The sequence below is a fragment of the Lepisosteus platostomus genome, chromosome 3, assembly GCF_059453375.1.
Source record: "Lepisosteus platostomus isolate fLepPlt1 chromosome 3, fLepPlt1.hap1, whole genome shotgun sequence".
NCBI lineage: Eukaryota > Metazoa > Chordata > Actinopteri > Semionotiformes > Lepisosteidae > Lepisosteus > Lepisosteus platostomus.
Genome location: NC_142613.1, coordinates 71,818,598 through 71,830,785, shown reverse-complemented (window position 1 = coordinate 71,830,785; position 12,188 = coordinate 71,818,598). Strand labels below are relative to the sequence as shown.

Below are 12,188 nucleotides of genomic sequence, written 5' to 3'. Positions count from 1 at the left end.
AATAAAAGCCTTTGCGTTCAGCAAACTTGCCACCTCGCCTGTTCCCCTGAAATATGCCATTTTAAAATGTTCAGACTTACTAAAGGTAACTCAGCCTGAAATATCAATTGTATTTTGCACTTTTTAAGTTTTTAGTTTGAAGTGGCTCAAAGGAGCTTGATGCTATTGTATGGATTTCATGCTAATTGCAGCTTTGTTGGAATATCAATGTTTAATCTTAATTGTTTGATTTGGGTAGGTCTGAAGAGGACATTTGCAGATTTAGGTGTAACCACCTGGCATGGTTAGTCAGGCATTCCAGGAAAGTGGTTCTTTTAAGAACTTGTCTTTAAAGGGTTGGTTAACTACCTCAGTACAGAGGATTAAACTACCCTGTCTGTACTGTAAATAGGGAAACTTATTGATGAAAGGAGGGCTTGTTCCTTATAAAATATGCACAAGAGCAACAGCAGAGCAGATGTACTTAGTGTAATATAGTCTTTTCACTGTTGCTCTGACACTGCGAACAGTCAAACTGGGCATGTAAAATAATCTCATAAGATGAGTTTGAACAAGCCTTACTTTTATCCTATTTGAACTGAATTAGCTGCCTTGCTTCTTCAGATTATGTAGTTACTGGTTGTATGATAGTTTAGAAAAATGTTACTTTTGTAAAAGCTGAAACATCAGAAAGCATCAAAACTGTTTTTGAATAGCCCTGCAGTGTCCCTTTTTTAGTGGACGACAGTCTCTTTAATCATCTTTTACAGGCTGTGGTAACAATTATGTTCAAAACCATCGGAGCTCTGTTTTTATGTAGGAAATTCCCAAATCATGCACAGTTCGAATGATTAATACACTATTCATTCGGCTGCCTTTGTGGGTCTGGGGTGACAAACCTGACAAAGCTCTCACAATTTTCACATTAGAAACCAGGCAAATTCCAACCTTGTCAGCTGTTGGCCGTAGCAGCATTAACAAAACCTTGTAGTTTTCATTTTAAAAGGGATACTGCAGCTTTGATATTCCATGTATTGCAAAAAAGGAGACTGAACTATTCATCTGGTTTTGTACACAGTTAACTCCCTCTCAACGAGTCTGTATCATTACAATTTCAAACCTTAGAAAATGTTACCAGTTTTAAAATATTGTTGGTGGCCAACAACCGTTTTTGCATTCCTGCAAATAAATTGTTTTATACTGTAAGATGAGGTGAGTGTAACTTATTTTTGTAATAAAGTTTTTGATTTTTATCTGTGTCTTAAAACTGTTTGCTATGCTAGATCTCTAGAATTGTGAAAAAAAAAGCTGATTGGCAACCCTGGAGGAGCCTTTAATGAAGCCGTTCTGAATTTTTTGTACACAAATAGCATCTGTCAAAGTGTTAGCATCACATTTTTTTCATATTTCCTAAATGTAGTACATTTGCAAAGGGTAATGGTGTATACAATTGCTCTGTAAATGATTTTTATAATGTCATACCATACCCAGTGAAAGCGAGCCTTGTATCCTTAATAGTTTATTTGGGGAATTTTAGCTTTTTTTAAATGTAGATGTACAAAGGGAATTGATTCTAAAAACATTTTTTAAATAAGAATCTACATCAAATGCTTTAACTTCAAAAGCTGCATTCCAGTTCTATAAATTATTTTGTATTTTAATTCACCTCAGGCATAGTCATATGCACATACATCCACATCTACTTTAATGTTGATTTACTTTACTTACACTAAATGTTCAGCAGGCATTGATAGAGATGTCAGATCTTAATCTCGCTATGTTCAGAACCTTTTTTGATAATGTTCATGGAATGCATGGATTTAACAGTACAGGTAAGTGCTTGACTTGGAAAAATGAGTCCATAATAACTAATTTTGACACTATAAAATTATACAATCTTATTGTAGAATTTAGAAGTGCACAATTTAATATTAAAGTAACCATCATTAAGGTTTAATGGGATGTTCACAGTTGGTTTAATGACCCAAATGTATTATAGTTAACTGCTGACAGAGAAGCTCATTGCTGTAAGAGAAGGGGCATGTTGGGAGGTCTGTTGATGGGGGGGGGGGGGGCTAGTTCTGGATCTGCAACCTTTGTTGTGGAAAGGTGGTGTAGGAACTTTTTTTCCTAACAACTCTTCTGAACTAATTATTTGATGAATTGGTACACGATCACATGTTTGCTCTGCGACAAAATTAATAAAAAAACTAGGTATAACTATCCAGCTTGGTCTCCTGTAAATATCGGCGTCAGGTCTGGATAAGTAAGCGCTGAACAGACCGGATAAAATGGGGTTATTTGAAGCACTGAATGAGCTGTGGGTAATAAGACCTTTGTGTTGGTCAAACAGCCATGTCCCTGAAACTGCAGTAGGCTTAGTTGAAGCTACAGCTGGATGTCCTGGTGCCCCCAGAACTGGTGTGAAGCAGAATGTGGGAATATCCCCGGAATCATTTAGAAAGTCGCTTGATATCGGTTTTAACACTCGGCAACCGACATGTAGCTAATTATAACGTGATGTCTTTCTTGGGATATTGCTGAAAAATAATTAAAACTGTAGAAAGCCTGTTCTCTATATGAGTGCAAGCATACAGTTAAGTATTGGCATTTAACAATAGAATTATAATGCTCGAGGACCCATTAAAATGAGAAATATCACCACTAGCCTTTTTAATGCTAGCATGTTTCAAGTTTTTTTTAAGGCAAATGGATTTAAATGACATACGGGTATTAAATCCAGCAATGTTTCCGTTTTACACTGTATGAACACCATTGAGAAATCCCGTAATGTTGTGCAATGCAGATGTAGATATTATATTGCTGAAGGTGTTGAATACCGCTGTAGATAACGATTCAGAGCACACCATTAAACATTAACTAGAACTAGGTGATAACGGGAAACCAATATTACCACTCCACACACCCCAATACAGCAGGCACGCACGTGAGATCATTGGAGTTTATGACTGAACTTCATGAGAGTGAAGTTTTACTTTCTGGTAGAGGCATTAAGACTGTACCTCCATTCCTGTAAAAACACTGGAGTCCAGAAGCCCGTGATGACTTTTGAAAGGACTACTTCCGGTGTGTGCGGAAATGACGTTAACGCTAGGATGACAGGCGAGGCGAAAGCGACTCTTCAAAACAGGAAAAGCAGTCCTTGTCCGAGGCAAAGTCAGAAATTCTTCGGAGGTTTTTCCAAATAGATACATGTGTGTTATGTTGATATAAGCCCAATAGACGTAAGCGGTGGAGTTTCGCAAAAATGGCACGCCTAAAGTGACTGCAAAACGCTCTCTGTTTGAAGGATCCTGTCAGCTGAGGTAGGGTAGTCAGCGTTACCTTTCTTCAGGTGGTGACGGTGTAGCTCAACGAATTTCACTTGATTGTGTACTTTCTTTTTAACAAGAAGATACTGAGTGAACTGTTTTCCTAGCCTATTCAGACTGGCGAAAAGATGCACATTCTTATGTATCCGTAATAATCTATAGAATCGCATAGTCTTTCCGAACATTGTAAGCAGTAGTTCAGTATCTGCTGAAATATTTGTTCAAAATACGGCAGATTCCAAATCATAATCAGAATGACAAATTATTAAATGTAATTCTTATTTGTAAACATTTTCATAGCTTTTAACAAGTCAGTCTTAAGGAAGTTTTATTAGATTAACCCATTAATGTTGAATGGATACATAAATCAGATCATGTGGTAAACGTTAGAAATGTACCCATCGTTTAAAATATGTATAAATAGCACGTATCGTCAGGTTTTTTTTAGTGTACATTAAAAGGGTAGCATAAGTGAAAAAATGAAACTTTTAATGAAAACATCGTAGATTAGATCGTGCTGTAGTTAAGATATCGAGAACCATTTAATCAAAACGTTACATTGAAAATCCATTTTAAAGCGCCTTTGTGAATAGAAACTCAAGTTTACAAACTACGTGCATTCGAGTGTATTCGTACAGTATGCATTCTCAATTTAAGTCTTACTGAAGTATCTAATGAAGTACGCTACCAATTAACGAATATTGTCAGAAAACCAACACGATTATATTTAAATTATCAAATAATGTTTTAAGTTGGGGAGTGCTTACATTGACAAAAGTCTATGACAGAATATCTTCAAAACATTTTGTTTCAAACAGTATCCAGGATGTCCTATTTGAGAGCAAAGCTGGAAAACCTGAAACAGAAGTTGAAGGTTGATCTTTTCAGAGAAGTTGGTCGCCAGTATCCAGTCTTCTGTTTTATTTTGGTGTTCTTACTCATATCTACAGTTATTTTGAACAGGTAATTTCTACTAACTCGATGCACATCATTGGGATAGTTAATATGCAGTTTTTTAGCAGTCTTTTCATTTTTTTCAATTAAACATTTTTTCTTGATGCTGAACCAGCGTGTATGTAAGACAAAGTATCATTTAACATTTGGATATAAACAGAAATAGTGTCAAATCTAATCCTGTCATGTATCCGTTTACAGAAAATGGAAAATGGATTATGCCTTCATAATGTAAAGAAAAAATGAACACCTACAACGTGTTCACTTTTGAGTTTATGTGAACTGCCAGTTAACTATGGCTACAAATATGAACTGTGGGATTTGGAGATTCTTATTTGCCCGTGCAGTAGGTATTTTGTGTTAAACTCATCTCATAAAATTGTAAATCAAAATTAAGTGCTAAGCCACATACTGCATATTCATCAAGCTGGCATCGCAGGAGACTAACCGTAGTTCGAGTAGGGAGCTGCGTCAGCATGCGGAGGCTGCAAAGGAGCAAGTAAATGTTTATTCCCTGCTGAGAAGACAAGAATGTTTCGGCTGAGGAGCGACACCTGAAGAAGGCTACACAGCTGAAACATTGTTTCCTTTCTTCTCTTTTCAGCATGGAATAAACCTTTACTTGTTCCATGTGAGACTAATCTCTGAGTAGTACCATCCTGAAGGACAGCAATATTGTAAATATGTGGGCACCAAGATTGATGGGATGTGGACATTTTCTTTGGTAGCTTGGTTTGTTCTGTATCTGAACACCAACGCCTGTAGCTGAAAGTGCTGGAACATTGTGAATAGGTAATCTATTTTTTGTTACTTTAATAAAGCTCCATATGCTATTAATTTATCTATTGAAAAGGAATATCTGCATACATGTTGTAAATTGCAGCGATCTTTTTAGATGTTAGCTGTTGGTCATCTTCATACAATGGCCCCTTTAATGTAATTGTATCAGTATTTTAGTCCGATACGCAATATGATCTGGGATCAATAGTATCTCAGCAAGAAATATTTGTGAGTGGAAGACATCTTTGATCAATCTTTTGCAGATCACTGCACAATACTGTGTGGAATAAGTGGACATCTGTGTATACTGAAACACTTTAGTCATTTGGTAATTTCCTTTGTGACCATTACCTTTTGACTATGCAGTAAAAAAACAAACAATGAGGAATCATGCATCTAGTTAATCAATACCATAGCTCTGTGGAAGAGAGCTGTTGCTAGCAGAAACATTGTTGCATGAATTTATTAGGTTCAAAACCTTCCATACCTGATTCTGAACCTCAGCAGGCTGCTAGCTGGCAAAAAGCACCCATTATCTGCCCGTATACAATGAACCCTGTATAATAACCCAATGATAACAGCTAGTCTGTTTTGCAAAGGAACATCTACCCTGGTCATTTTCTACATTTCAACTAAATCAAGAGAGCAGCACAGGCTGCCACAATTCAAAGTGCTGACATTAATTAGGGCAATCGTTGGTTCTTCTGTCTCTCTGCAGCAAGGAGAAGTGAGCTTGTTAAATCTAAATTGTCATTGTTAAAATTCCCTGGGAGTGTGGCTCTCTTGCTCATGCAGCCTCAGGGTTTTCTTTTGTGTGCAGATTAAAGCATTTCTCTTTTATACGTTTGGAATTGGAATTCTGCTAGAAACTGAAGAAAGCTGGGTCCAATTCCAGTAATGAGCTAGCTTGAGCTGGAAGCTTTTTTTTGTTTGTTTTGTTCTGCCAAATGAGAGACTGTACAGTAATGCAAGTGTTATCAGGATGACAGTTCAAGTTCCTACAGGGTTATTCCCAGTACTTAAGGCATCTGACCTTCTGCAGCATTTGCTTTGTAATGTACACTTTCTCCAATTCTGGTGATTCTTGTTTAGGCACTTCTGACCATAATAATCAATAAACTTTGATCCAAATAGGTGTCTTCCATGTTATCTCCTCAATGAAGCACTGTGAGTGGAGGATTGTACGACATGGGAAGCTTTATTTTAAAGCATTATGCTCACTCAAACACCTTTTTGGGTCATTGTGTCCCATTTATGTGTAGTTAGATGATACTGAAAAAAATGTACCAACAAATCCTTATATTACCAGACGTCAAGGCAAATATAACAGTTATTTTCAGTATTTGTCAAGTACTGCCTTTGTTAACAAATAGCAGGTCAACCCATACTTGTTATCCTGAATTCTTAGTAAATTAGCCTATGGCTTTTGTTAGGGACTGATTTTATATAAACGTGTTGCTCATAAGATCTGAAAATGTCAGCACTTTTGAAAAATAAATCAACTTCAAATATTAAGTTCACATGAACTAATTTGAATAGTTCCTGTAATTTACTTTGTAAAAAAAGGTTTTGAACATTTAAAACTATTTTATCTGCAAAAAAAGAGATCACATGGAGTTATACTTGCCTCAGTTCTGTAAGTTATGTCTACTGATTTAGATCCTGATTTTTTAAATGCTATTCCACCGAGTGACTTTTTAATGAAACTGTCTTTGAAGGTACCTTCACATTTTGATGGTTTTCTGGTCGTTCCTGGCTGGAATTGTCACATTTTACTGTTCCCTGGGACCTGAGTCTCTTTTGCCCAACATCATTTTCAAACTAAAGCCAAAAAACAAGGTACTGAAGTAATCTCTGAAACCTTTGTTTTAGAAATTATTTTTAGCAAGTCGATGGTTACTAAGTAAGCCTTTCTGGGTGTGTTTCTTTATGTCAACAGCAGGAACAGCAGGAGCTGTTTCCTTTGGGACACAGCTGTGCCGTCTGTGGAAAAATCAAGTGCAAAAGACACAGGTATGTGAGATTTATTGATTGTAAAGTTTCAGACACAAGTAATGCTCATAAGCATGTTTTATCCTCATGTCCATAGAATTCAGTGTAACATTTGAGATCTTTCTCATTGTCTGCCAGTGAAGCTATTCCCTCAATGTTTTTTGTCATTAGTTAAATATAACGTTAAATATTTAGTTAGTTAAATATCTGTTATGCAATCATTTATAGCAAGTACTGTATACTCAAGACATTGCATTAGAATATATTCCTTTTAAGGAGTGTAAACATTATTCTGTGTTAATGCCTTTCTGTCCTTAAATGTGTCAGACCCAAAAACAACATCCATCCTTAATGCTATTATGGTCTTCAGTGGTCAAGAATACATTTTCAGTGTAAAATTGCATTTGAAATGTATTCATGTTAGATGTCTTTGTTTACAAAATCAGCAGGCTCTCACTCTTACTTGGGAATTTTACAATGATTTGACATAAAGCAAAAGGTTTGTTTTCTATAATGCTTTAAGGCGTTTGAAAAGCTTGCTTTGTAACTGGGCCAGTGAGTAGATGAAGACGCACGGGGAAGCTTGGAGATGGGGATCTTCACAGCTGCTGCAAGTGATTTGGGTTCGGATGTACCTGTTGGGCTGCCTCCTGTTTAGAAGTTCTGAAGAAATGATGATTGCTGATAACAGGACTGATCTTGTAAAATTCTATCCCAGTGAAAATGGATCAGTTCCCTTCAGGAGCAGGTTGAAAAATACTACTAATAACAATAACCTATACTATTAATAAACCGATTACTTGTTCCTTTGCAGCCTACTAATAACAAGCCTAGTATAGATTTGGGGAATATTCACTAAAGGCTGATGATTTTACTTGTGAACCAAGAAAGGCCTTTTTAACTAATGTCAGGTCAGAATTATAATAAATTTGGTTAAAATACAGCTTTGCATTGTGAAGCCCAAATGACAGAGCTCTTATTATTATTAAAAATGCTAAATTGTATGTGTATTGCTGTACATTATTTCTAAGGTATTTTGTATATTTAAAAAACTGGAGGTCATATCTCTTAAAGGATAATAGGGTTGAAGGGAAACAGTGTGTTCCAGTATGTTGTCTTTTATACTGCGGTTTTATGCACAGTTGTTGTGTACTATACAGTGTGCAGCATAGCAGATAAGAAGAACTCACATCCGTAACATGGAATCATCTTATAAATGTGGCTTTATGACCCTTTTTGTTGGTCCAGCTTTATTTTCTAGGTTGCTTGAATTTTGCTAAAACATTTTTTTTCCCTGAGAAATGGGTAACATTATATTTTGTTTGTCATTTTGTCTTTGCGTCTTACTGCTCTGTCTGTGTTTTTATTCCCCCGCCATTCACAGGAGGCTTTAATTCATTTCGGCTCTTTGCTGATCTGAGTGAAGGCTCACATGGCTTTTCCAGTGGTCTTTGGACTATTGTAATAATTGGCTACAACATCCTTCTGGCATGTCTGTCATAGACATGTGAAAATAGTTCAGCATAGCTGAGGAAGAGGAGTTAATAGCATTGAGAATTACATATCAGTAGTCGCTTTTTTATATATGACGCATGATCTCAAGCCATCTCAAACCAAACTAAACAATTAATTTAATCCTGTAAATTAAACTGCCAGTTTATAGAAGTGTTTTTTAAGACTTGAGAAGATTTGAAAGTGCTGCCTGGTTTGCGAGATCTAATATGGGCTGTGTGATAGTTCCACAACTTAAGAGCAAAGGAACAGAAAGCACAGCTTCCCGTGGCAAACGAGATAGTTAAGACTTTCCATTTAAACCTACGTGTTATCTCTTTTCCCCCCTGACATTTCCAGTTAATATTTCTGTGTATTACCGAATCAGCAGTTTTTATCCTAATGTTGGCTGTATTTTGCTAGCGCAAGCAGAATTTCAGTCTAGAACTGCAGCAGCTCTGTAAGATGTAGTTTCAGTGTATATATACTTTAAAGTTTAGAAGCAATACAGTTTTCTTACAAATTAGTCATTTTTTTCCCCCTGTTCTCAATTTTGACCATAATTGTGATGAAAGCTTATCCATTGCGCTTAACTGTTTATGGTGCTGACCCAAAACTAAGTCAAATGTCATAAATAAATGTCAGCTTTTTTTTCCTTACCATATCACTTGCACCCTTGTTTGTGAACAATAGTTTTGATAGTTAGAAAAAATATAAGAACCGTTACAATTCAGATGAGATCGTTCTGCCTATCTAGTTCATTTGGTGATTAGTTGTTAATTTAATTAATTAAATGATCTTATTATGCTGTGTCTTGAAACAAGCCAGGGTATCAGCTTCAGCAGCTGGCTGGGTAGCTTGTTCCAAACTCCCACCACCCTTTGGGTAAAGAAGTGTCTCTTGTTTTTGGATCTAAATGCACTTCCACAGTTTCCATTTGTGCTCTCTGGTTCATGTTTCGCTGCTTTTTCTGAAGCAATATGCTAGGTTGTCAGTGTCTTTGGTGAATTTTAATGGCTGACTTTTTAAAATTATTATAGGTTATGGAAAGCAATTAATAGGTACATTTGATCTTTTGCACATATAATATGAAGCTTTAAGTATAACAATGTCTTTATTTTTTCCAACAGACCAACACTATTGCTTGAAAATTATCAGCCATGGTTAGACTTAAAGGTATACTCAAAAGTGGATGCATCTGTTTCAGAGGTATGATCTCTTGTTGCTTTTTGAACATGTACCTTAGAAATGCACTTCTCAGCACTTCACAGACTTTAAAAGGCTGTTTCATTTGTTCCTAGGTGCTGGAGTTAGTTCTGGAGAACTTTGTTTACCCTTGGTATAGGTATGTTATTCCCTGTTTGAAATACAGATGTACAGATATGAAGTCATGCTTATTGGCACCCTCCATCAACTCCATCAAGCCAGTGTTGTAACCCTATCTGTGGATGGTACTGTACTTGAACTTCAGTCTAAATTGAAAAACTTGTGGGTGATATTTGATTCAGGCTTGACATTTGATTCATATGTGCAACATATTGTAAAAACATCTTTCTTTCACCTCAGAAATATCGCTAGACTACATCCGATGTTATAATGTCCTATGTTAACTATTGCTGAAAAGCTGATCCACACAATAGTCTTCTCCCGAATCGATTACTGTAGCGCTCTACTCACTGGAGTTTCTACATCCATATTGAACAGACTCCAGTATGTCCAAAATTCAGCAGCCAGGATACTGACCAGGTCTAGTGCAAGTGATCATATTACTCCTATCCTGGAGACCCCGCACTGGCCTCCTGTCAGATTTCGTGTTGACTTAAAAATCTTCATGCTCACCTTAAAGGCTCTACATGGCTTGGCACCTCAGTACCTGCCTGACCTACTATCGTCCTTCTCCCCACCTTGCACCCTTCACTCTTTTGGTCTCCTATCTGTCCCCCAAGCCTGTCTACACTCTGTGGGTTATAGGGCCTTCTCCTGTTATGCTCCAAAGCTTTGGAACTCTCTCGCCAAGGATATCAAAGAGTCCCCTTCCCTTAACTCCTTCAATCCAGACTCAAAACCTTCTGGAAAAGGGCCTTTATTTAACTGGTTCAGTTCTTTACCCCTCTGCTCCTACTATCTTCAATACCCCCATCTACTGTCTCCTCTTATTGTGCATATCTTGTGTAGTTTTTATTGTTGTCGTTCTGTAAAGTGCTTTGAGAAGCCACCTTTAAAGGTGTTATATAAATAAAGTTTATAATAATAATAATAATAATTATTATTATTATTATTATTATTATTATTATTATTATTATCATCATCATCATAATAGGCTGGAATGCCGTGGGAGAATGAAAGTACTATGGCGACATACAAATGTTGTGGGGAGAAGAACTCAGGTTTCATATATTCCCTTAACAGGGATGTTACAGATGATGAAGCGTTTGTGGATGAGTTGAGAGTCACGCTGCGCTTCTTTGCTGCAGTCTTGGTTCGCAGGGTGCAGAAGGTAAGAAAAGAGCTTGTTTATACGTGATCGCGCCAGTGCGCCCACCACACACACCAGCTGTCGAGTGGGGAGGAGAACAGAGTGATGTTGCTGATTCATGGGTGGGGATTATTAGGAGGCCGTGATTTGTAAAGGCCATGGGGAAAATGTGGCCAGGACACCGGGGTGACACCCTTACTCTTTTTGAGAAATGCCCTGGGATTTTTAATGACCACAGAGAGTCAGGACCTCGGTGATTGATCGCATTTGAAGGACAGTGCCTTTTTTACAAAGTAGTGTCCCTATCAATATACTGGGGAATTAGGACTGACACAGACTGCCTGGTGAGCGCCCCCTACTGGCCCCACTAACACTTTTTCCAGCAGTAACCTTAGTTTTCCCCAGGAGGTCTCCCATCCAGGTACTGAGCAGGCTCACACCTGCTGAGCTTCAGTGGGCTGCCAGTGGTGAGCTGCAGGGTGATATAATGGCTGGTGTTCTAAAGACATAACTCAGTGAGATTTTTCGTTAATTTTGCATTGGTGCTGACTTCACAAGTAATTTGTGTATACAGCGGAAGTAATAAAAAACCCTTTACCTGTCTTCAGAGTATTCAAGAGTATTATTTCTTTGAATACTTTTTTTTTTCACACTTTTATTTGTTGGGATCTACATTAACATGTTTGCAGTCTGTGGGTTGTTGGTGGTTTAATCTTGTTATGTGACTTGGAAGAATTGTACTAACAGTTTATCTCTTTTTCTTTAAAGATAGTTGGTAAGATACCGTTGCGCCCTGGAGATTTTTTTCTAGTGCCTTTAGTACCCGTATAATTCTAAGTTAGAATTATCTCATATAAATAATGTTTTTTCTTGAACCTGATGCATGTTGTCAGTTTCTGTGTTAGCCAGAAATTGACAGTTGACAATCAAATGACGTTTGATACTCATAAAAGTTCATTCTTAACCTTTGTATTTATACAATTTCTTACTTAAGTGCCCAAAGCAGGACCGTTTTACCTTAAAATGTCAGGTTTACCTTCAGATAATAATGACGTGCTCCTATGGCCAAGTTTTGTGAACTGTAGGGTTTCTGTAGAGTGGAATGGTGAGGCAGCAATGCTAAGCACAGCTTTCAGGTCCCGGGTGTGATTCTGGACAGAGGTATTTGGGATTCGGTGTGGGAT

At 37.2% G+C, this 12,188-nt stretch overlaps 2 protein-coding genes across 13 annotated transcripts in view; both read left to right on the top strand.

Annotated features, from left to right (window-relative positions):
• Positions 1-1,232, top strand: part of syncrip (synaptotagmin binding, cytoplasmic RNA interacting protein) — a 10,236-nt gene extending 9,004 nt beyond the window's left edge. For all 5 annotated transcript variants that reach the window (XM_088626718.1, XM_088626720.1, XM_088626719.1 and 2 more), the window contains exon 12: positions 1-1,232. This exon is cut by the window's left edge. The gene's annotated coding sequence lies outside the window, so the exon portion shown is untranslated.
• Positions 1,233-3,004: 1,772 nt separating this feature from the next.
• snx14 (sorting nexin 14) overlaps positions 3,005-12,188 on the top strand; it is a 36,162-nt gene continuing 26,978 nt past the window's right edge. The window contains exons 1-7 of one of the 8 annotated variants that reach the window (XR_015935518.1): positions 3,005-3,305; positions 4,130-4,274; positions 6,764-6,884; positions 6,985-7,058; positions 9,659-9,737; positions 9,830-9,873; positions 10,938-11,025. Coding sequence is in view for 7 of the 8 variants with exons in the window: in XM_088626710.1 (XP_088482836.1) it covers positions 4,138-4,274; positions 6,764-6,884; positions 6,985-7,058; positions 9,659-9,737; positions 9,830-9,873; positions 10,938-11,025 (543 nt within the window). In the remaining variant the exon portion in view is untranslated. The remainder of the gene's footprint in view (positions 3,306-4,129; positions 4,275-6,763; positions 6,885-6,984; positions 7,059-9,658; positions 9,738-9,829; positions 9,874-10,937; positions 11,026-12,188) is intronic. The other 7 variants (XM_088626710.1, XM_088626709.1, XM_088626712.1 and 4 more) reach the window with 7 other exon arrangements.